Source organism: Equus caballus, chromosome 1, assembly GCF_041296265.1.
Source record: "Equus caballus isolate H_3958 breed thoroughbred chromosome 1, TB-T2T, whole genome shotgun sequence".
NCBI lineage: Eukaryota > Metazoa > Chordata > Mammalia > Perissodactyla > Equidae > Equus > Equus caballus.
Window position 1 is genome coordinate 35,762,120 of NC_091684.1, and position 26,101 is coordinate 35,788,220.

Sequence of the window (26,101 nt, forward strand, 5' to 3'; positions counted from 1 at the left end):
TTTCTGGGTATCACTCCAGCCCAACTAAATCAGTATATGTGATTTAAAAATATTTTAGTACTTGTCCCCGTGCCCCACTCAGTGATTAATAAAAACTATTTTTAAAGAAGCTATGAAATAAATAAAATATCATGGTCTGATCCTGAAATTTAATTTGTTGAGTTTTTAGAAATCGCAGGATAGCTTTAATTTTCTTTTCTTTTCTTTTTTTAAGAGATAGAAAGAAGAAATGAGCATCCTTCTTTTTAAATGTGAAACTTACTGCCATCTGGCTTTATCCTTCAAGGAATTTTTCCTAGAGCTGTTCCCTTCACTGGGGCTGTCCTCCTCCTCGGTCTCGAGACTTCGACTACAGCTTCTGATGATCTGAAAGATGCTGTTGACTGTGGACTCCTTCTCTGAATTCTTTAAGCCATTTTGTCCCACACGTTGTAAGAAATTATCTTGTCCACTATAATCAGCTACAAACTACAGAAAAATATATCGAGGATTTGTTATCACAACTTCCCATACTACATCTAAATAACATACTTGGCTGGGGAAACGAAATCATAATAGTCGTAAATAATGGCATTTGTGCCTATTTTATTGCAAAGCAAAAAAAAGAACCTCCAGGAAAAACATTTTTTCGTTTCACCACAAGAAATACCAAAACTCACTCTTATTTCCACTAAGGCAACTTTAGTCCCTCTAGGAATCAGCACTCCACTTCGAATTTACAACACAAAAAGCAATATTATTGCAAGGTTCCCTAGGGAGAAGATTAGCCACTTTACAGAGGAAGGGCAGGGTTATTTTATCCTTGTAGTGAGAACTGAGAAAAACCATGACGAAGTCTATTATTCTATGGAACTGGCTAAAATTACTGGAGCCCAAGGAAAACATTGAGAGGGGGTGACGTTTTTCTTAATTTCCCATATATCCTATGGTGACACAGAGGCTTCCTGGTGGTTTTTAAGTGCTTATTGTCTACATTCATGATCAGGAAGTTTCTCCCACCAGAGGTAAGAGCTGTAGCCAGGCAGCAAGATGTGGCGTTCCTTCCTTCCAAGACATGAGGGGCCGGTGTGGGTGCAACTTGGAGGGCTTGCTTTAAGCTTTCTCCTCCATTTCTTGCCCTTTTATCCCCGTCATAAGCCAGAGAGATGCAAGCCGGCAATGTTGCCTCTACCCGTCAGGAGCTCTTAAGTCTCCCTGACACCATGTGATGCCTTTGTTCCCAGGTGACACAGAAGAGGCTGAAGTTCTAGGGAAAATCTTCCCACTGCCACCGAGAAGGGGTGTATGTGAGTGTGTGAGAGAGAGAGTGTGTGTGCATGTGTGTGTGTAAGATCAGTAGTGGGTGCTGTTACCATGGTTGAGAATGAGTCTAGATTTGGGTTTGGGACTTCCAGGTATGGGACTCCTCAAAATTCTCCATAAAGTTCCCCCCATTTTAGTCTCTTCTTTCATTTATCAACACCACATAGGGAGTTTCCTTATCTTCTTTCAGTTTCTCAATGCCCCTTCTCTCCAATGCCCAAGCCCTGAGTCAGAGCTTACACGGTCCTCTCCACTCTGGGAGTCAGGAATGAGAATCGATAGACCTGGGAAGACTGAGGCAGCCTTGATCAGGACCCTAGAGCCTGTCTTTAGATGAGGCACCAGCATCTCCAGCGGCCTCTCAGTAAGGATCAAAGGAGGGCAGCACTGACTCCCCCCCCATTCTTTCCTCCGTTGATTCAGAAAAGTTAATACTCTCGCTTGACTTCCCTTATCCCTTGCATCCAGACATTCCCACCCAATAAGAGAGAAGAAAACCCCATCAACCCTTAAAAAAAATCAGAACACAACACCCATTTCCACTTGTATTTACATATTGTCCCATTAAAGGCTAACTTCACAATGTTAAGCCCCAAAGAGGGCTAGTTGGCACTTTTCTTTGGAACTTTCAAAGACCTCACTGTTATCCAACACAACAGTAATGACTGATAATCCTGGGTTCAAGAAGTTATCTCTTCTCACTTTAGTGAGTGATGAGCCAGGCGGCAACAACAACTCTTCAGATCATGAGGATTTGGAAAGGCCTCACCTCTAGAGTTTCTTCCTGGGAATTGTACCTCGGGCAAAGCTTCATGAGGCCGGAGGCTCCGTCGAGCGCTTCACACAGCTCCTTCAGAAACACCCCACAGAACGGAACCACCTTACAGCCGGGGATGTGCAGTGCCCGCGTCACCACCTTCCTGTACTCACAGGAAGATTCGTGCTGAGCCATGGCATCCTTCAGGCTCCTCATGGTCTCCAGGTCAGACTGGTCCATGAACTGCCACATTTTTAAAACTTTTCTTGACCTATGGCAAGTAAACAACATTTCTTTAGACAGAAGGAGAATAACATAGTTTATAGTTTACAGTAAATAGCCTAAATCCCATACAAATTCATTCTTTTTTGTCTAAGTTTCCTTTATGTTTTAATACTTATTTAGGATACATATCTCTACCTACTTTGCCAGGTACATATCTCTACCTACTTCCCTAAATGATGTGATTATTACTTTTATAAATTGAAAAACAAAATTAAATAGGACAGATACAAACAAAAACACATGTGGAAGGAGTTAATTTCGGAAGGTAGGCAATGAACTTAGGTTTAAGCTTGTCTGACAGCTATAGCCAAAAGGGAAAACTAATGGATAGCATGGTTTATACAAATATTTATGTAGGATTGCCTGCAGAAACACTGTCCGTTCATTCCTCTTGATCTTGCAAGCGCTGTCCTTGGATCAAGCCAGTCCCTCAGTGATACACATGAAGTCTGTTATGGCTTTTGTGGAACTGCTATTGCTGAATCCAGCTTTGACATTAAACCACTGGTCCATCCTGAGGGGTATTATTTTCAAGTATTATTTGCATAACAGGATGTTGAATGGACTTTTCCTATTTTGAAATGGCTGCTGAGAACAACAGGTGACAGTGTACCCCATCTTCTAAAGAGAGGCACCAGGCCGTCACAAGGGGTGTCCTAACTGCCCTGCCCTCAGTGAGCTCTAACCCTCCATCTGCTCATGCAGAGGAACTGGAGCTGAGGGGCAGCTAGGGAGTGTTTCTTTGGAGAGAGTTGTCAGAGCACTAAATGTAGAACGAGAAAAGCCACTCCAAGTGCAGGGGGCTTGAAGTCAACTCCACGGAGAGGGTGACCTGTGTCCTGGGCAGTGTGTTGATCACATAGACTGGTGTTGACTCTTGCCTACGAAAGCCTAGGCAAGATGAGAGGCTGCCAGGAGCTGCCCGAAGGCAACATGAGGGAGAAGGTTCCTGTGGGCACGTCTTGCATGTGCAGTCTGGGAGGGCAAAGCGCTCAGTGCTTCCTGTGAGTCAGGAGTGGACACTGTGAGAGGCAGCTGGACCTGAGCTATCTTGAAAGGCCTGCCTGCCACATGAGGTGGCCCTAGTGGAAAGAGTCTGTGAGGGCAGCACTTCCAGAGTTGGGTCCTGGGGATGGAGGGTGCATTGCCTCTTGCCAGGTAATGGTGCACTGGGAGGTACCTATTGGACAGGGGCTGGGGGAAGATGGAGGGAGTAATTAGGAAGAAACCCTATAAGCACCCCACACTGCTCTCTGTGGGAGCATCTAGGCCAGATTACAACTGTCCCAGTCAAGTAAGACCTTCATACCGTTTACCCTCCTCCCTTCGCCTCTCCTGCTCACTTTTTCTGCAGGGACCTTGAGCTGGAGGGAGAGGGAGAGAAAAGATAAACCATATCTTCCCGTCCTACTGCAGGTTTCTGAGACTAGCTGGGCTGCAAAGTGTGGGGAAAAGGAGAAGCTTTAAATTAAATGAGAGATTGAAATTTTGATTTAGATCAGACTGGCTGAAAAAAATCATTATGTAATATATAAGATATCCAAAAGACATGAAGAAGTACAACATGACAAACACCCATGCCCCAACCGCTCAGTTTGAAAAATAAAACACTGATAATACTGTTGAGGCCCCAGTGGACTCCTCCATGGGCACATACTCCTCCCTCCTTCACCAAAGGGGACCACAACTCTGATTTCAGGGTTCTCGTTCCCTTACAATTCTTTATACTCTTCCAACATGTGTATATATCGCCTAGCAGTTTGTAGAACTGTTGGTGTGCTTTTCAACTGTATGTAAATGGTGTCACACTATAGGTACTCTTAAGGCAACCTGCTTTTTTGCTCAGCCTTGTGTTTCTGAGATTCATTCATGCTCATGTGCTGAGACAGCTTATTAACCACACAAGTGACTGGGAAAGCTACAGGATCTCCCAAGGTATAATCCAGAATCAGGGGAGGGACAGCCAATTGGGCATGTGTAAAAGACAGTGAGGTCAGAAAAATAAAATTGTTTCCTGATTTCACCCCACTAAGTCCAGCTTGTCCTACAACTGTTTTCTTATAAGGTGGTGAGAATCACTTTTTGGGCATGAAATGGAGGTATAAATAAATAAAGTGAATAAATACATGAGCTATGGTTCTCATTATTTGATCATCCTTCTTTTCATGAGTAATGGAGTAGTCCTGGTACAATTGGGAGCAAAAGATAAACATCAGCAAAGATCAAAGATTTTTTGTTAGATTGAGAATTGACACTATTTTAAAACTTTTATTTCTTTTGTGATTATAAAGGTACTAGATGCTCATTGTAGAAAATCTGGAAAATACCAAAAATTTAGAAAATCCACCCACAGTTCTACCATTCACAGACAACATTAGGCATAGTTCCTTCCAGTATTCTATTTGTATCTGTCTGGTATAAATATTTTATAAATTTTGTTGTATAAATATTGCTGAGGGTATTAAGTATTGACAGCTTTATTCCCAGATGTTTTTATGCCTTATATACTACTTGTTTTCCAATGGTATTAAAAATTTTTCATAAACATAATTTTGGGTGGCTAAATAATATTCCATTGTATGAATGCATTACATTATTTTCTTCATTTTTCCATTCTTGTTCATTTGGGTTATTTTAAATTGACACCATGATTATGTGAAATGAATAATGGAAGCTTCAGCTAAATTGGAGTCAGGAACGCCTATAGGGGGAGCTCTCACCTCCTATTGTACATAGTCAATTACTTCAAACAGGAAGAGATGTAGCTTGCATCTTAGACAGGAAGGCGTTTGTTACTTCACTCTACAGCAGGAGGAAGATTTCTCTCCCTGCCCAGCAACAGCTCAGCCAATGAGAAGCACCACAGCTAAGCCAGTGAGAAGCTGTCACCACCCTGAACTCTCACTTTACTCCAATGAACTTTCTTTTAGAACAGTCCCTCCCTTTTCCTCTCCCCCTTTTGCTCTATAAAAGTAAGCCCCTTCCTTTGTTTCTCTGGATTTGCCTGTGGTCCACCCATAACACATACATCCCAAATTGCAATTCTTTTGGCTCTTCCTGAATAAACTTGTTGTACGGGTAAAACAATTGGATAATGTACTGTTTAAGTTGACAAGTAAACATTGTTATATGTAAATCTTCATATTTCTAATCATTTCCTTTAGACAGTTGAGAATTTAGTTTAAGGAAGCAAAATGTAAAATGTCCATAGAAAACTAAAGTCATTTAACAGTGTTTGCTCCCCCTTCACATGTACTTGCTTCAAAAAATGAAAAACTTTAGTTATCTTGATGTAGTTAAATTACTTATAATCGAAATATTTTCAAGCCTGAAATTGTACACACAAGCTCTGCCTCTACAATCATTCTATCATAAGAACATCTAGAAACTTATCTTGTGTATACTGTTCCAGCAAAAGAGCTATTAAACACGGTACTTTTACCCACATATTTGTAAAGATCAGTTTTAAGCCAAATATAGGAGCATGACTAGGTGGCAATAGGTCTGGGGTGTAAGACAAAACGCACAGGAATTACTGGTAAGGTTTAGCCTGGTCTGAGGTTATTCCTCATTTAAGGGAGAATCACCTGGCTCTGCGGTCTTCTTGGATTTTGAATCCAAACTTGGATCCAAACAAAGTTGGGTTTGAAAGTCACATTCACTCAAGGTCTTCATGGGTCATTGAGGCCATTCTTGTATCAAGAGAATCTAATACATGGTACGTGGCAGCCAGCCTCCAAGATGGCGCCCAATGATCCACACCTCCTGGTGTAGTATAGTCCTATCTACAATGAACCAGTGCTGGTGCTAAGTGACCAGTACAATATGGCAGAAGTGACAGTGTGTGACTTCTGAGGCTAGGACATAAAAGGCACTGCAGCTTCTGCCTTGCTCGCTTGGATGGTTCACTTTGGAGGGAGCCAGCCACCATGCTGTGAGGACAGAAGAGAGGAAGTGAGGTCCCCAGCCAACAGCCAGCACCAACTTGCCAGTCAAACACAGAAGGATAATCATTACTAAAACAGAACTATTTTTATCATAATATGATCATTCTTCTTTTTTTTAAAAAAAATAGAAAAGTAGCAGGTTCTTTGTAGAAAATTTATCACAAAGAGAATCAAATCATCTGAATATAGCCTTTTGTTCTCCCAGTATTTTCTCTATTTTTATCTTCTTTTGAGCCATGCCTGGTACATTTGTGTGATCATTTTAAATGCCAATGACATGATTATTTGAGTTTATTCTTAGTTAAGAAAACTCAAAAAGGACAAAAAAATTTCCACCTCTGAGAATTTTCCTCTCCTCCCTCAATCCTGCATCCCTATGTAGGGACATGGAGAATCAAAGAAAAATCTTGATAACGTTATAAAGCAGGATCTATTTATAGTGAGAACCCTCACTGGGAAGGTCAACAGACAACAGTAAGAATAACAGTAATAGGTTCTCTTTATGAAGTCTTACTATATGCCAGCCACTTTACATTATCTCACTAAATCCTACATGAAGAGATAGGTGCTTTTTTATTATAATCTCCATTTTGCAGATGAAGAAACTGAGACTCGGTGAGGTCAAGCCATTTGTCCAGATTACACAGGCATTCTGTGGGGGAGCCAGGATTTGATTCCCTGTTATTCTGACTCAACAGCTCATGCCCTTCTTCCTCACCCCACAATGCCTCCCACAAGAGTGAAGGGCAGCTACTTTATGCCAGGTAACTGAGGTTGCAAGGGAATAAGGCAGGAGACTTTATTGACAGCATGGTGATCTTATTATTAGGTTGATGGAGAAGACATGAGAGCAGCATATCACAGAGGTGAAGGGCAGGGCTCTGAAATCAAGGCTGCCTGCATTCATGTCCCACCCATACCACGTGACCTTGGGTGAATGACTTAACCTCTCCTACCTTTAGTTTCTTCTTTTGTATAATGCAGTAATAATAATAGCATCTACCTCAAAATATTGTTCAGAGAATTAAAAGATTTAACGCATGGAACATGCTTAGCCCAATGCTTGACACCCAGTAGGTGTTCAATAAAAATGAGAGCTAACATTACTGAATGCTTATTATCAATGTTAGCCACTGTCATGTTGGGAGCTTACAGTGCTGGGGCAATTCATAAGGCAGAGCTGGGAAGAGATAGAAGACAGTGCGATTTACAGGGCAGGAAGGGGAAGAGTGGGACCAGTAAAGGGGCTGATGGAGTGATGCAATCAGGTAATTTTACTCAGCTTGGCCAAGACACAGCTAATTCAGATGCTGAATTCTGCAGCATCTTTGAGGGACGGAGCTAGCAGAGGATAATATATTTCCTGAAATAATCACTACCAATTACCTGGTTTGGGTAAGTGTGGTTACCAGGGCAATTAATTCAGCGTCATTCAGCTGGTTAAGAGGAAACTGTGCCCAGATAATCATATTCCCCACCACCTGTACCTGAGGCCAGCCAAGAACTCCATGACAGCATTGTAGTTGCCCATGTTCCAGCAGCATTTGGCCACATGCACCAAATATGAGAAGACTTCCCGCTTCTCCTCCATGGAGCCCGCGGTGAGGATCAGCCACGTTACCCAGGAGCTCACCTGGAAAATGCAAAGAGGGGCATCCACTGAAACTTTGTCCCAGAAGCTTGGTAAATATTTTTTTTTACAAGAAAACGGTTTTTCTCTTTTTAAAAATCAGTGTAGGGTTAGGAAATGAAGGACTCAGCCAAGAGATTGACATGAAGCTCAGCTCCGTCACTGCTTTGCAGTGGGATTCTGGGAAACCACTTCACCTCTCTGTACTCCTCATCTTCATCTTTCAAATACGAAGGCTGAAAGGTAATTCATAAAATCCCTCTTGATCTATAAAATTCCACGAGATTAAGTCCTAAGGATAATCTTGATTTAAATATATTTGATTGATGGACAGCAAGATTAAATGCAATCAATGCACTTAGCACAAACGAAAGACCATTTATCAAGTAGTAAAATACATGAGATCATATATTACGTATTATGATACATAATATTATAATATCATATATGTAAAAAGGCAGAAATACATGTATTTTTGAACCGTCTTTTACAAATGCATTCTCTATTATGTTCCTCAAATGACTAAATAATAATGAGGGGAACAAACACTTATATAGCACTATGTGCCAGGAACTGTTCTAAGCACTTTACATAAGTTAACTCACTTATGTCTCACAACAATCCTAAGAGTCAGGGACTATTATTCTCCTCATTTTGTAGAGGAGGCAACTGAGGCACAGAAGGCCTAAGAGACTTGCTCAAGGTCCCCAACCAAAAGGTGGCAAAACGTGCATTGGAACTGAGGTGTGTGTCCCCGAGGTGGCACTATTCACCACTCACTCAATGCCTAAAGTGTATATGCCACCTCTACTGTCCTCCAGCTCTAGGCTTAACTTATTCTAATGTGACTTGTTTTTTCTACCACACAGACTGGAGTATGATATTAATAATAATCTACTACTACAGTCCCCCCTTTATGATCTGCAGCCTCAAAATCCTCTGCTGAACCTCTAAGGTTATTTTGCTGCTACCTAGACTTTGGTGCGTGGACACTCGTGTTCACTTAAGTTACTTTCTTTGGCTAATGTCTGGGCACATTTGTTAACAAACCAAAGCTTTGGTTTCAACCCCACATGGCCATTAGCTGCGTTTAGTTCAGCAACAGTGCTGAAACCCGGGGAGCAACTCATTTCCCCGGCCTGAGCGTGGGTGAGGCCTGAACGCAGAGGTCATGGTGACCCATGACAAATGCAGGAAGAAAAGAGTTCAAGGTCTATGGCAGGCTGCCCCTCCTCCCCCAGTCAATAAAATGATAGGAATGAATGGTATTTAGTGTTGGCAGAGGGCAGTCCAACCCCACTTTTTCCAGATCAGGAATCTATGGCTCATGGGAGAGTGACTTTCCAAGGTCACAATTCTAATTGATGTCAAAACTAGGACTCCCACTCTGGTGCTCTTTCATCTGATGAAGGATGACAGTTTCTTTAAATTTGGCACTGCTTAGGTCCTTCTAAGCACTCAATAAGGGCTTCACATTTGAAGACAGAGCTGGAATAAAAGGAGAAGATACCGAGAAGAGTACCAAAAAATGATTAAAGTAGTGAAAAAAGCCGAACAGAAGAGACTGAAGCTGAACACCTCTTTCCTCTCCCCACCCAGAAACAAATAGGGAAATAGTAGCCACAGGGAGTTTCAGCGATAAAACAGCTTCCTACTCTGGTACCAGCCAGCAGCACTGCAGTAATAATCTGCCTCTTCCCTTCTGAAATCGGCTAAAGCAAAATGTGATGGGCTGCCTGCCACCCCTGAGGCCAGCCCCAGCCCAGTGGGCTCCAAGCACACACCTCTGATCTCTGCCGGCTCTGAACTTTGCTGGGCCCTCAGGCAAAACCAGGAGAAGAGGTCTGGACTCAGCTCCCTAGGATGAGCCCTGGTCCAGATACCCTGCAAGGAATTCAGAGCCTTTGGGGAAGATAACCATCAGTTCCGATCTCCTGTGACTGCTTTGAGTACACAGGAACCCTTGGGATTCCCAGAGCCAGCCGCTCTCGAAGCTATGGGCAGTCCCTTGCTCAGTGTCTCCATGCCTTGTCCTCTTACCCAGTTTACCCAGTAAACAGTCACCTCCGTGAAACTCTGGCTCACTAGAGCAAGACATTATTTGGCCAATAGCGACTGAGTGCCGTTAGTGCTTCTGTCCGAGTCTTCCTTTAGTGTGATCCGCTTTTGGTGAGCCCTATCATGCTGCAGGAAATCACCAGTGAACACTTAGAATCATAAAATCATCGACTCTTTGAGCTAGAAATTCAAACCCATCTCTTAACAACAACAATAACAAAAGAAATCTTGGAAAGTTCAAGTGGTTACTCAAAGATACCCAATTCATGAGTTCTTAAGGCCTATGGCTAGATTCTTTCTATGTCTTTAGCTCTTTTTCTGTTGAAATTGACGGCAAATCAGTGTCTCTGGAGTCATTGTTCGTTCAGGCTATCCTGGCACCACACAGTAACTTATTAGTCCAGGGGCCTGAAAGGGTTAAATCATCGTGGCCTGGACAGGCCTGCGTCACAGAGCAGGTGCAGACCACCACATGTTTTGTGCCTCCATCCTGACCATGCATCCAGATTTATTTCCTATCAGTCAAACCATTTTCCATATACTTTCCCACAATGCTAGGAAAAAAATAGCGATACGTATTTCACATGGAAACCTAATTTAAACCAACTGTTCCATCTCCGAGCGTGAGTCTCCAGGGCCTGGTTGTTGAGATCATGTAAGCACTCTTATCATAAACATAAACACACACACACACAGCGCCCAACATCTGCTTACCGACTTCAGGGACAATTCTCATCACAGCCTAATATTAGTCATAATTTCACAGGTATTAAACGATCAGAGTGTCATCACTAATTACGGAAAATAAAAGACACAAAAACGAAACAAGGATTCAGCGATGATGTAAAATGTTGCCTGAAGCATAAAGGGTGGTCACATTTACTAAGTAGAAAATGGGGTGTGTTGCCAATCCAGAAAGAATTTCAGGACACTGAAATCACACAGGAAAACAAAAATCGCATACATATAAAGTCCTACGACTCAGTCATAGGGAGCACCCCCAGAGTAGAAAGGTGTTAGATGTAACAGATTATCTTGATTTATTTCAACGGTCAGTACACAATAAAGAGAGAACCTGGCCCCCAACCTAAGTCTTCCAGAGTTCCTCTCAGAGGCTCTGTGCTCACCCTGACGACCCTGACCCCTTGGTACATGCCTATAACTCCTCCACAACTTCTGCCCCCAAATGTTTTTGCCTTCCTTCACTTGTCTTTCTCAGGACTCTTAGGCCTCGCCAAATGGAACAGCTTGCTCTCTCTCTCACATCAAATACCTTATTGGCAACACACAAGCTCAGTTTGGAAGGAACGTTCTTGCTCCGTGTAAAATGACCTTTCCTTGCTCCACCGTGTCTTGCCCGTGTCCTGTGTAAAGCTGAATTCTTACTTGGCCCACCAGGGCCCTGTCTGTCCTCCAACTTCACCTTGGCTCTCCCCACCATCCCTGCTTTTAGCGGGTGTCCAAGGCTTTTTCCCAACTCAGGGATCTTGTACTGGTTGTTCCTTCTATGAAGGCTTCCTCTACTCCCCCACCTTTGATTTAGCCAATGCCTACTTATCCTTTAGGCAGAACTGCCCTTAGACGCAGAAATCAGGATCCCTGCCCGGGACCCAGTGCTCTAGAAGGCCCACGCTGGCTCATTCAGCTATGCCCCTCTCCAGAGTGAGAAGCCTGTGTGGTGCGGGGAACATGTCTGCCCAGCGGCTGTGCGCCCCCTTCCAGATCATTCAGCCCTTTAGACTCAGGACTCCCAAATTCCCTCTCCAAACAGCCCCAAGCCCACATCTTAGCCTGCGAGGGGACTTTCATCTGGATCATTCCTCGTAGATCATAATTCTAGGCCTGAAGGCTGGCCAAGGGGCAGTTGTGTGTAGATGGAGTTTGAACTTGAGACCTGAGGAGTCCACACACAGGCATATGAGCCAGGACGGAAAGAGAAGGTGGGCAGGCCATGGGCTGGGGCCTCCTTTGTACTTCGTCCCAGCTCCTCTAAAGTCAAGGGCAGGGCTGTCTTTAGGGATCTGATGAAAGCATCACTTTCTTGAGTAGGCCTGCTCTGACATCCCACCTAGACTAGGTCCTTATGCTGTGCATTATGTGATGCCCCTATGTCTCCTTGACCGCAGACCTCCTGAACAGTTAGCCTTGTGTTCCCTAAAAGGCAGATATCTGTTCTGCTGTGCTCACCAGCAGCAGTATCCACTGCCAGTGCTTAATGAGATTTGGTGAATGAGTGGATGTGACCTCCCCTAGGAAGGCTTTTCCGATCGCTCACCTAGCACCCCCATTCGACTTCTTCTGTTTCTCTTTGACTTAATGTTAGACCTTGAGTCCAACATTCCGTCTGCACTTGGATTCTCACTGCTGCATGGATTTGTGTCTGGTTTATTTTTGTTACATTTGTGTGCCTGACTCTTTCACATGGATCTGTTCTGTCTACCCCACCATCCTTACGTCCTCAAGGACAGAGACCATCTTTCCCACATCTCCAGTGTGGGGATGCTCAGTGGCTCTGACCGACAGGCAGGCCACCCAGAGTCCCAGGAGGCCATGGGCAGAGAGGATTCTCAGCCCCCAGATGGTCAGGGATTATATTTGGGAAAAGGCCTGAATGCTTCCTACTACTGTTCCCAAGTCCAGAAAAACGGGACAAATGACTTTCTGCCAAAAAGTTTTTTTTTGACTATGCTAAGCAGAAGTTGTCCTAGAAAGATGATCCTTTTAATGGGTATCTGGTCACCCTAACTGCAAAGGCTGGGCTCAAATGGTGAAATCTAAAGAAGACAGTGGTAGTCTAGACAAAGCGACTCTGAAGTAGTTTATGTGAGTACACATCTACACCTGCCCTCCATGGGGCTTTACTAAAACAACCCGTGAACTAGAGTGTGTGGGCATGCACATGCACACAACACATTGGCAGCCACACACACCCACCCCCGCCCCCCGCCCAGGCAGCACTCCACAACGTGGAGCACGGGCACCAGAATCTCTGGTGGTGGTAGAGTGTTTGTGCAAATGCAGATTCCGAGGTCTCACCCAGACCTGGAAACCAGACTAAGAGCGGGGCCCAAGAATCTGCATTTTTAGATGACTCCCTGGTATTTCTGACTCACACTTAAATGAGAACTATCCCAGGGGTTCAGCGTCCCTTTCTGTACCCTGAGCCTCAAGTCCGAGCTCAGGCATCATGTCTGTCGTACCAGGCCAACACTGTAAGTCACCGGCTCTGTAACTGCACTGGAGACTGGGGTTGTGACCCGTGTGGAACTAGGAAGAGAAGCCAGAGGAAGGCAGCACCGCACAGCGGTGGAGAACACAGGCACCGGAGTTGAGAGAACCTGTGTTTAGCTTGGGTTCCACTGTTGCCTTGTGCATGTCCCTGAGGCAAGCCACCCAACCCATCAGTCTTAACTCCCTCTTCAGTAAAATGGGAATAATAATATTTTCCTCAACAAATTATCGTGGGGGAGAAACTGCAGACTGTTATCTAAAGATCTCAACATGATGCTTGGTGTGTGGTTAGGGGCTCAATAAATGTTTACTATTGTGACTGCTGCTGCTGCTACTACTATTAACATTGTTACCTGAATTGTAAAGGAGCTGAATTCCAGGAAACAGAATACAGAAATCCAGAAGAAAGGAATGTCTAAGCACCAATTCTAACCTCGACAAGGCTGGACCAGGAAGAATCTGTGATTGCCTTGAGAAGGGTTTGTGCCCTGAGCACAGCCTTTCCTAACAGAAGGGTAACACACATTTCCTTTTCTTTTCATTGGAATCATAAACTGCAAAGATATGAGCCTGGAGCTATCAACAGCTGTCTTTGCCACAATATCAAGAGAGCTAACGTGAGAATGAAGCCAACACAAAAGAAAGATGAAGATGGATTCCTGAGGACATTAGTCAGATTCCTAGATCCAGCCATACTTGAAGCCCTCTGAAGATGCCATGTATATAAACCAAAAAATTTCCTTTTTTTCTGTTTGAGCAGGTTTGAATTGAGTTGCTGTTACCTCGCAACTGAAAAAAAGAGCCTTGACAAATATATCTTGGCTTGAGATGACCCTCTCTCTTCTAACAAACACTTACTGAGTAACTACTACATACTGTACACCATGCTGGATACTAATAAACAAGACAGACACGGTCTCTGCCCCTGGAGAGCTTGGAGCCTCATGGAGGAAAATAACATAAGTAATTAAATAGTAGTATGGTTGATATTATGATTGGGTAAGTACCAGGTCAACTTTACCCATTTATATCCTACCATCTTTGGAAGTCCGGTCTTTCTACCACTCCTTGGTCCCAGTTGCCTTCCCAAAGCACTTATTTATAACTCTATAACAGTGTTTATTCTTTCCACAAACAGTTACTGCATGACTAGGAATTTGCCAGGAACTATGCTAGGCATGGGGGCAGGAAGGCTGGGAGTAAGTATAAGAAAAGGAAGAGCATGCTCTGCCTTGCAGTGAAGTCAGTTGCATATATGTCCACCTTCTCTAAACTGTCAGCTCCTGAGGATAGAGACCATAGTATTTGGCCACCTTTCTACTTTTTGCAAAATGTCTTGCCCATAGTTTGCAAAAAATACTTGTTTATTCTCAAATTCTTCAACTATAAATTCCCTAAATACTTGGAAATCAGGTTCTAAATTCACTGGAATTATTTACTGTTTTCAAATCAACTGGGGGAAATATTTTGACTTAGGTATGCAAACACCATTTCTAGTTAAATGGACTGCAGAGAATTGCCAACAGCCATATCTTCCACTCTCTTATCGTACTCAACTGAATGGATCATTCATTCTGGTATTCAAGAGTAAGCCTTGGGGCAAGCCTGGTGGCACAGAGGTTAGGTTAAGTGCAGGGCGGGCCGGGGTTTGCAGGTTCGGATCCATGGCACCGCTTGGCAAGCCATGCTGTGGTAGGCGTCCCACATATAAAGCGGAGGAAGATGGGCACGGATGTGAGCTCGGGCCAGTCTTCCTCAGAAAAGAGAGAAGGATTGGCAGCAGTTAGCTCAGGGCTAATCTTCCTCAAAAAAAAAAAAAAAAAAGAAAGAAAGAAAGAGTAAGCCTCATTTCATGCATATCCTCCCCTTTTGTCAAAGTACTTATTGATAGCCCTAGAATAGAGTCTTTGTTATTTCATCCCATTTTAAGAATGGCATTAAAACCCATGGCTAGGAGTTTATATAAAAAATCTTGATAGAAGTGAGCTGTTAGCTCCAAACTATCGTGATGTGATTGTGGGGCCATTTATGAATGAATTTCTTTTTCTCTCTGCCTGATTTTAATAGTCCTTATCACAACAACAGCTTCCAAGTATCAGGCATGGAGTTGTGAGAGGGACACTGCTTATCCCATTTGATCCTCCCAGCCCTACACGGCTGGTACTAATCCTGTTCCCATTCTACAGATGAGGAAGCGGCTAATCCAACTTGTCCAAGGTTACACCACTAGGAATGGACCAAATCAAAAGCTTGTGCTTTTAAACTACCATGCTTTACCACCTTCCATTTTCTCTTGTGGGCATTAGACCAAAGAATGAATTAATTACAGCTTTTAGCCCTGATAGCTACCCTGATCTACTGAGCAAAGAAGTGCCTCGGTAAAGACTATGGGGAGCCCAGCTCAAAGGTCTGAGAGATGAGCAGAGTCACATCCCCTTTAGAAGCAGAATGTCAGCATCCTGAGAGGTCACAGAGAATGTGGAGTAGGTGCTTGCCGGTTCTGTCGCTCAGCTAAAATTCTAAGTTTTCTATGACATGCAAATAGGACCGAGTCCTCCTGAATTAGAGTCTGGAAATAGAAGGCATGTATGGGAGAAGACTATGAGAGATTCCATCCCTGTGGCTCTGTCATGGAGATAGCCAGGTTTCCCAGGCAGAGGTTTGAGAGAGAGTCAGGAGATGCCCCCAAGAAACCTGCTTCTCGAGCTGCTGCCACCGCTGGAGTGGTCTACCCGCTTCCCTTGGGCCCTGCAGCCTCTATGCTCCAGCTAAGCTGTGGGACCTTCAGCAAATATATACTCGTGAGCAGATCTTTATTGAGTGCCCACCCTCAAGGAGCTCACACTCCAGTGGGCGCTGCTCTGGACACTGGGGCACGCAGTTAGCAAGGCAGACACTGTTCCTGACTCCCAGGAGATGTTGGCATCTTCACCGCCCAGCACGACCGGTCCCTTCTTGTCCCAGCTGTGTCCGGCTTCCATGGGGGCTCTCCTTCACCTCTCCTCCCTGGAGATCTCAACTGGACAGTGCCAGTGGGCAATGAGAGGCTGACTCTGTCATAGGCTGTGTTTGCCCTTTTCTGACATCAGAAAGAATAATAATATCAAATGCTCTTATACAGTCTACTTAAACAGACTGTTTTAAGTACTTAATGTGTTAACTCATTTAATCCTACAACAACTCAATGAGGTATATGTCATTACAACCCCATTTTATAGATGAAAGGGAAGCACAGAGAGGTTTAGTCACCCACCCAATGTCAACAGCTACTAAGTTGTGGAGGTGGGATCCCCCAACCCAGGCAGCCCAGCCCCAGAGCCCATGCTCACAATATTGTCCTCTGCTGTCACAAGCTGGTTCTTGAATGCTGGTGTTTCTTGGGGCTCTTGGTTCTTCTTAGATTTCTTCTTGTGCTACATTCTCTCCCTAGATAATTTCCTTCATGTACTGAAGTTTTACCCACCTCTCTGCTGCTGTCTCTGAATATCCACCTATTGTCCTGTATATCCAAGAATTAACTGGACATTTCCACCTAGAGGGCCCAAAGGCTCTGAAAGCTCACCCCGACCCCAATCCTTGACTACTGCTTTACCTTCCGTTCCCACATCTGATTGGTTGTCAAGTAGCCCAGATGTCACGTCCTCCAGGAAGCCTTTCTTGAACCCTCATTTGGCTAACCAGTCCTCTTCTCTAACATAACTTTATCATTGCACTGTGACCACTTTCCCCCAGGGCCCAGCCACTGGAGTTTGAGCTCCTTCAAGGCAGGCATTGTTTTACTCATTCATTTCCCAGCACAGCTTCCAGCATGAGGGCTAGGTGCTCAATAACTTTTTTTTTGAGTCACATACAGAGCACAGCAGCCAACTCCCTGTTGCTGCTGCCCTTCTCAGAAGAGTGTCCACGCATCTGAGTGCCCGGGGCATACGGGGGCTGTCATAGAAGAAGTGAGGCTGACACCCCCATTCGATAATCATCTGCCAGCTTGCTCTTCACCCAAGAGGCTCAAGAGACTAGTGCTGGGGAAGGACATCCAGGGAGCCATGACATAGAAGGCCTGTGGGTAATTTAGCCAATGTCTGGAAGATTCCACTTTCCCTGAGATAATTGGGCGTCAGAGGATGAGGGTAGTGGTGGCCTTCTCATCTGCTCTGGAATGGGTTGGGCCCATTCTGAGGTACCCTGAATGATGGACAGGTGAGGTACCCTGAGTGATGGACAGGAAATGGCCTCCCTGGTGACTCAAGTCTCCTGGATGGGGAAGCCACTGGCCACAAGCCACATTGCTTGGGAAAAGGGGAAGAGTAAAGGTTGTCTTCCAGGGCCGAGCAGGTCCAGTAGGTTCTGAGACATGCCGTGAATCACTCTGGGCCCCAGCGCAGGTGGATGCCGGTCACAGGAAAGTATAAGTGAGCCCAGCAAGTCACTAATTTACTCAGAGAGCCCAATGGCAAATGTGTGCTGACTGCAATGCAGATGGTGAGCGGGTAACAGGGGACTAACAAGTAAACCAACACTAATGATCAAGCAGGAAGGAGAGAATGCATGGAAATAAAATGCTTTGCGTGTGTTGGCATACGGTCCCCTAAAGACAAATATCTGTGCAGAAACAAAGCATACTGGCACCCCATCAAGATCAATTACATCCTGGCCCTGCTGGACACTGGTAGATGTCATAGATCATTAAGAAGAAGATAATGAAATCTGCTGTCTGTGCAGTACACGTGCGGGGGGGTGAGCTTCTGGGAATGAATCTTCTAGGGGAGAAATCTGATGAAAACCAGAATTCTGTCTCTTCAACTTCTCTGTTCCAACAGGAAGTGGTGGGAGGAGGGCATGTCATGGTGAGAACACAGGATTTGGAGCCAAATAAATGCAGGTTCTTTTCTTGGCATCGCTTTTCACTATTTCTGTGACCTTGAGCACGTTTCTTACCTTCTCTGAGACTCAATTTCTTACCCATAAAAATGGGAACAATAAATGTCCTAAATGTCCTGTATCCTAAGGGGTGTGGTGACTAACAAGAGAGACAATACATGGGAAGGGCCCCAGTGCTCAGAGCAGAGTACAAACTCAATAAATGTCAACTGATATGGATAACTAAAAAAAATAATAATAAGCAGCTCCTTCTCCAAGAGGCAGTCTTCGTAGAAGAGGTGGGTCTTTTTATCACAGTGCCAGCTGCCCTTCTCTGTTTAGCAGGGAGAGACTTACCGTAGACTAAACCCTCAGAAAGAATGATCCTTCATTTCTTTTAAAGAGGCCAGAAAGGAGAGGCAGAGGGAAGGTGGTAAAAGGAAAAGAAAAAATTCAGAAAAAACATTTCAATAGAAAGCCTAAGCAAAATTGGTGGGGAGGGGTGAGAATAGGACATGAGGAAGGAGGGCCTGGTGAGGCCTGAGGAAGCGGGGACATGTGGGGATGGTTTGCTAGAAGGGACGTGCTTGGAAAAATAGTAGTGAGTCATAAATAGGTTCTAAAAGGGCAGTTGCCCTGAGAACCTGGGGCCCTCTGTCCACGAAATGTCAGGTGTACTAGGCTGCAATTACATTTGACCAAGAGTAGGATTAAATGGCAGCATGTGACATCAGCCATTTTGACATCTTTCTCACTTTGTGAAAAGGAGGTCATCTTTTTTGGGGAAAGAATAGATCCCAATTCTGAATAAAACCCAACAGGGCTGTACATGTAAGGGAAAAATTCTAGGATGCCTCACTAACTACCTAATCTATAAAAATAAACGAGTGTCCTGTGATGATATCACATAACTGGTTGAATGGTAACTGCCCTGGTGGAGCAAAGCAAAGAGCTTGAGACTGACAGTTGAGAGCACAGAAATTCAATTCGGGAAGTCAAACAACTGCCCAGTGGCCTGGCTCCAGCACTACCAAGCTGTTCTTGATACTTCATTTGTCTTGCTTGCCGACTGGCATGCTTATTCGTGTGTGCCAGCCCCTCAGCAGCTTTAGATTTTGAAATCTTGACTTGCAAGTGTTGATGTGCCAATTTTGAATTATTCCCATGTGTTCTGCATACCATGGGTGCTCGATAAATATTCCAGCAGCTGTCATTATCCCTTTCGGCTCTGAAGACCCAGATAGAGATAGATCAGCAATGTTTTGTGGTAATGTTTCCCAAACTGTGTTCCAGGCACATCTTCTACCAGATGTTAACTATTTTGTGAAGCAAGTGTCTGGGGCCATAAGAGTTTGGGGAATGCTGAGATAAATTAAGATTTCTTCACTGGCAGGATTTCTTGAAGCTTTAAACATGCTAATGTGCATGGTAAATCTCCAAGAAAGAGCTAACATTCAGAGTTCCCCAAATTCTTGTGACCATGTGATACATTTTTCAAAGGAACACTAACATCTAGAAAGACCCTGGAATATTGGCTCTGGGTCTCTCCAAGCTCCTTTAGCCTGGAGTGGATATAGCCAGAGGCTCATCTCCACTGGCAATTCTGGAGACCTTTTCCTGCATCTGCCAGACCTGAGAACACATCTCTTCATCTCTAGGAACTGCACAGCGGGAGTGGACTTTGAGAGGTGGACATAGTCAGAACGGCAGCATATGGTTTTATAACTGGTGGCATAAATTCAGAGTTTATATATCATTGGGGGAATTCTAAAACCAAGACACAAGGAAGATTTTCCTTATAATCCAAAATGAAGAGAGTAAGGCAGATAGGCAACTGCTATTTCATAGCCAAGGCTGTCATGAGGAAAAAGCCTCAGAGAGCAGCAGCTTTTAGCCATGTGGTTTTACTATATAATGTGACAAGTGACAAATCAAAGGACCTTAGAGGTTATTTAGCCCATTTCCATTATTCTATAGATGAAGAAAACAAGAATCAGAGAGGTTAGGTGACTTGTTCCAGGTCATCCAGGTGGTCAGTGGCAGTGCCAGGGCTAGACACCAGGTCCCTTGACCTCAGGACATCCTAAAGTCACAACCTGCTGGGCTTCTGTTATCTCCGTGAAGAGGATTTGATGCACTGCGGCCCCTCCTGCCCTCCTTCTCTGTGGGTCCTCAGAGGCAGGCTCACCTGGGTGAACAGGTGGTGCAAGCCAGGAAGGAGCTAACCTGGTCTGATGGTGAGAAGGAGGAGGAGGGCTGGGAGCTGTACGAATTGCCAAAGACACTAACTCAGGTAGCCTAAGAGAGGGTGGCAGTGGGTCCTAGTTGGGCAAAACCCGAGGAAGAAAAGGGAGAAGAGCCAGGCAATGAAAATGAGAGTGCCCAGCATGGGGTCTGCCACGTCACAGCCCCAACAGGCAGCTGACCTGCCTGCAGCATTTCAGACAGGCTGGGGCTTGAGCTTTTCCTCCAGCTTCAGCCAGAGAGGGGACTCCAGCTGTGCCCTGCAGACCAGGTTACAGAAGGGAAAGGGCCCAGGAGCATGGAGATTTGGGGCAGAATTCTAGAAGGGAGGCTGGAAGAAAAATAGGGGAGAAATAAATAAAAGAAGTCAGTGCAGTTACTATTTGTCTTTATTAGGGATGGCGAGAGAAGTCAAAGGAAGAAGAAAGAAACCTCTTCTGCTTCCGTGAGGACAGGAGGCAGGCAGAAAGAGCCCTTCCAGGAAAATTTCTGCCAGGATCTGTGTTTCTGGAAAGGAGAGAGCAGCTGCTCACTGGTGGCAGCAGCGGATTAGAGGCTGGGGACCCTGATGATCAGCTCCATGGTCACAAACCCAAGGCTAGGAGCTGCAGAAATTCACAGCTTTGGACGTGGGGAGCTGAAGTGAGCTTCAGACCAGCAGAGGAGCGGGATTGACCCTGCAGACTGCGCCATGCGGCCGGCCGGGCTTGGCAGGGATTTTGCTGAGTGGGCTGAAGTCAAGGCTGCTGCTCTTCTTCAAGAGAATCAGTTAAAGAAGTTTGGGGGTGTTGACAGTTTTTGAGGGTGCATTGACAGTTCCTGTAAAAGTGACAGACCTGTCTGGGGTCTGGAAGCTGGTTATTTAAAGGTTACACCGAGCCACGGCAAGAGGAGACAGGGGCCAAACACCAGCCTTGCTTCTCCTGTAGCAAGAGGGTGAGTTCTAACCCCAGAGGGGTAAAGACATGTTTGATATCTGGCTCAAGAAATCTCTTTCGAGGAGTATTTACTTGGAACATGCTTAGGGTATAGATGACAGAGACTGAAAAGTGAAAAACACCGTTCAAGCATTAGAAAGTGACACACCTTATACCAAAAAACCCCCCAAACCAAACCAAAACAAGACCGTGTTTTTGGGCTGTTGATTGACAAATACTCCTTACTAGATGCAGTGAGGGGGAAGCCCACGTTTGAAGTCAGAGGTGCTGGATTCAAGCGTCAGCTTTAACATTCACTGACTGTGTGACACTGGGCCAAGAACTTAATCTCTCTCCTACTCCTTTACTTTATCGCAGGCCTATGAGCAACATCTTCCCTCCAGAATGGTAGGAATAAGGAAATAAGGTGGAAGTGCCTTATATACTTCTAAGCACAGTAGAAAGGTTAGCCAGTTTGACTAATGGGCACATATTCAATGAGATCGAGATATGGCATTTGGTTTAGCGAAGCACCTACATTTAACGTGGTATTTCTTTGAACTTAGAAATTATAGTTTTTTATTAACATCTAAAATGTTTCCCTTGCTGTTCCACTGTACAGCCGCTCCCTGACTCTCTGCTCCACGGTGGGACAGGAGAGCATCACGTCTGAGACTCGTGCATAGAATGTGCCTCCATTACATACAGCTTCAGTCTTTAAATTCTATATTTTTATATCTTTCCTAGGGCAGGGAAGAAATTAGTAAAGGAAGGTGCTTTTTATGTCCATGAGGTACTACAGATAAACTGACAGATGCTAACAAGAAAGCAAAAGCAAATTTTGGTATGAGTTGAAGAAAGCTGAGTTAAAGAATATCTGAAAACGAGATATTTTCATATAAAGTTGACTAAAAGATTTCTTCCTATTTTTTTCCTAATTTTCTAAGTACTGGAATACAGTCAAAAACTTAAATGTTTTAGTCAGATATTTTTCTTTCTTTTTTTTTCTTATCTTTTCTTTTTTTTTTTTGAGGAAGATTAGCCCTGAGCTAACTACTGCCAGTCCTCCTCTTTTTTGCTGAGGAAAACTGGCCCTGAGCTAACATCCGTGCCCATCTTCCTCTATTTTATACGTGGGACGCCTACCACAGCATGGCTTGCCAAACAGTGTCCGCACCCGGGATCTGAACCAGCGAACCCCGGGGCCACAGGGAAGCGGAACATGCAAATTTAACCGCTGCGCCACCGGGCCAGCCCCTAGATATTTTTCTGAAACAAAGTTGGTATGCATAATTTTTTTTCTTTTAACTCTAAATGAATAGACTGCAGCCTTTGATCAAATATATCCAACACCTGTAGTGTATAAACTCAGGCCCAATTTCCTAAAAATGCTGGACATGTTTTAGTATTTTAATGATAAAACCCAGATGTCTTGTTTTACATGCCCTGGAAGAAAAGAAACATACAACCTTACAAAGAACACTCACCATTTTAAATCTGATTAAACTCTATGCCAAACAAGGACTGGAAAGAGTATGATGTTTGTACAAACAATCTTTTAAAAAGTATTTTTCAAATCCACTTAAATGTTCTGGAAAACTCCTGAAATGTGAACCAGCAATATTTATTTACATTCCACTGCCGCACTGGAGTATTAGTTTGGGGTCACGTCCTGGTGCTCAGAGTCCTGGGGATGATTAGCTTGAGTCTCCATCTGTGTTTCACGGCCCACGTAGAATGAACCCTGCTTTGGTCATTTACACTTATGACAATACCATTTAGAGCCTGTGGTTCCTAAACGTGGCTTGGTATCAGAACCACTAGCAAGAGTTTCTTAAAAAATACCTAAATGCAGGGGGCTGGCCCCATGGCACAGTGATTAAAGTTTGGCGTGCTCCACTTTGGTGGCCCATGTTTGTGGGTTCAGATCCCAGGTGCAGACCTACAGCACTTGTCAGTCTCACTGTGGTGGTGACCCACACACAAAGCAGAGGAAGACTGGCACAGATGTTAGCTCAGGGCTAATCTTCCTCAAGTGAAAAAAGAGGGAGATTGGCAAAAGACGTTAGCTCAGGACCAGTCTTCCTCAGCAAAACAAAAACAAAAACAAAAAGCAAAAAACCCCACCTAATTGCAGATTTCACTGTTTAGTGTCTAATTCAGCAAATTGGGTTGAGGGGGGTATACGAATCTGTCCTTTTAAAAAGTATTCCTAAGTGATTCTGATAAAGCCTTCTATTTGGGAACTGCTGATCTGAGGCCCTGGCCATTCTCAAACTTAACTGTGCATAGGAATTATTGGGGAATTTGGCAAAATGCAGGTTCTGATTCAGCAGGTCTGGGATGGCAGTCTGGGCGGAAGGTTCTGCATTTCTAACAAGTTCTCAGATGATGCTGAGGTGCTGGTCTGGGGAACCACAAATTAGATCTCATCCTCAGGTCTCTTCAGTCTGTTCCAATCTGGAATAGTTCTTCCATGGTTCCCTGTCTTTCATGTCCTTGAAGTTTGAAAGATTGCAGGCCTTACATTATGTAGGATGGCACTCAACCCGGGTACGTCAGATATTTCCTCACAACCAGACTTAGGAGATGCTGTTTTGGCAGGAGTGCCCCAGAGTGAAGCTGGTCTTGGCTGGGCGCAGCACGTCAGAGGGCACAGGATGTCAACACTTCACACCACTGGTAATATGACCCTTGATCATGTGGGCAGTTTGGAGTCTACCAGGTGCCTCTACCAGAAAGTCACCATTTGCCCCTTATAATTGATTAGTATTTTGTGGGGAGATAACTTGAAGCCTGCACCAAAAGCCTGCTCCTCATCAACTGTCCGTCCACCTGCCTTCCGTTGATGACTGCGGCCTGGATCAACCACCTAGCTCTACAATAGTGCCCAATGCTGATTCCTATTTCCACATTCCTTCTAGATGGATTCATTTCATGCTTCAGTAAGAATTAGCTTTCCCTTCTCCCCCATTTATGTATTCATTTACTTAAAAAATCAGCATAGACTCATGGATTGTAATTTTTTTCACTATATTAGAATCCATGACTAGCATAATAAAGCTCAAATTGTCCCAAAGTGGCTCCTGGGTCCTTTTGACATGTTTCCTACATCATTTGAGCATTTCCTTATTTTCTAGCATAAGATGTTTCAGACTTATCTTTAATTTCCCCTGCCCCAAACGTGGAATCAGCCATTTCTCCAAGAAGCCCTGGTTTCCTTTTCGTGGAGACGGTATTTAGAATCTAATATCTGTGTGCTTAATGTGTTCATTGCTCCTGGACTGTCATGCTTCTAAGTTCCCTAAGCACACAGAGCTAGATAAACACACACAACTATTTCCATATTTATTTGTGTATATATATTTAAAAGCATAAGTTTGTAAAGAAATCTACATTTCCAATCTAAATACCTTGAGGTTTTTTCTAGCCTTCCTTCTTTCTAGGTTTTTAAGTATCTTTTCCAACAGTGGTAAACTTGGCTTTCCTATATTTATCCTAAACATATTTACTTATTTACTCGATCAGTTTAGTTATTTGCTCAGAGTAACCAATCTCCCAACCATCCAGGCCTTTCTTCTGTAGACAGCCTACGGGGCCCTTCACCACCCTGCATCCTTTGACACGCATTCGATGCGCCTCTGCGTGACTCTCACGGCTGTCACCTCACCTCCAATGAGGCAGGTCTCCTCCCAACTCCTCCACGCTGGGAAACAAAGGGAAGACCATTCATCCTTTATAAAGGATTCAACAGTGTCTTACATTCAAGCTACAATAGTTAGTAAATTCATAATTGTGAAAGCAATGTTTTTTACGAAAACATTTACTAATGAAAAAGTAAACATTAAAATAGTTTAAACACAGTGTGTGTGTGTGTGTGTGTGTGACAGCTGAACTTTAAAGTTGTAAAGAACTTTAGAGGTCACTTAATCAAATGGTTTCAAATTTGGGGGCCCCAAGACTTCGGGGGGATGCCTGGGACACGACACTGAGTAAGCAGAGCCGGTCTGGACGAAGAAAGGCTGCGAGAAGAACCGGGCAGCGTCTCTTCAAGAATATTCCCAGGGGTTCCTCAGCACAACACTTCAACACCACCAGCCTACTGCAGCCCCTCAACCTCTAACTAGGAGATGGCAGGCTTTACTGACTACTTTGCTATCTGCTAACAGCACTTCAAATTTTTGGCCACATAGATTTGACTACTGTCCGCCATTGATACATGGCCAGGAACTACCCACGGGGCTAAGCCGTTTATCTCAACAGATTCCAGGATTCTCACGTTCCTTCTGAATCATTAGGAAGCTAGATCAGAAGATTGCATTGCATGGGACTGGCCTGTCAATAGCACAAATTCAGCTGTTCACAGGAAAAGCAGGATGGCTTAGATCCATATTTCTTAACTTATCCCCAAATCATTTAAGTATGGCATTGAGATGAACAGGATATATTCCCCTCCCCGACTCCCCATAATTGCAATAGAAACAGACATATCTACGTGATGATAAAAAAAAAAAAAAAAAAGGAGGGAGAAACAACTGTTTTTCAATGGTAGAAGGATAAAGAGTACCCCATAGAATATAGAGCAATGAAAATGAATCAATCATAGCTACATATATCAACATGCATAAATTTCAGAAACAAGCTTTAGTGAAAGAACAAGTCAGAAAAGAATACAGACAATTTGGTCAAAACCTTCCAGAGACTTCCATATCTTCTGGGTAAAACGGACAGCCCTTACAAAGCTGTATACCATCAGGCCATCTGACCTCACCTCCAATTTCTCCCCTCAATCCCCCATGGCTTACTCCACCCCAGCCATGCTGACCTCCTTACTGCCCCTTGAATGTGCCAGGCATGTGTGTCCCCCTCAACT

At 44.2% G+C, this 26,101-nt stretch overlaps 1 protein-coding gene across 9 annotated transcripts in view; it reads right to left on the reverse strand.

The window, feature by feature from the left end:
* The window catches only part of PLCE1 (phospholipase C epsilon 1), a 298,532-nt gene that overhangs the window by 77,166 nt on the left and 195,265 nt on the right, over positions 1 to 26,101 (reverse strand). For all 9 annotated transcript variants that reach the window (XM_023642294.2, XM_070261759.1, XM_023642288.2 and 6 more), the window contains 3 exons: positions 7,779 to 7,924; positions 2,072 to 2,330; positions 263 to 468 (listed from right to left, as the gene is read on the reverse strand). In XM_023642294.2, coding sequence (XP_023498062.1) covers positions 263 to 468; positions 2,072 to 2,330; positions 7,779 to 7,924 — 611 coding nt within the window. The remainder of the gene's footprint in view (positions 1 to 262; positions 469 to 2,071; positions 2,331 to 7,778; positions 7,925 to 26,101) is intronic.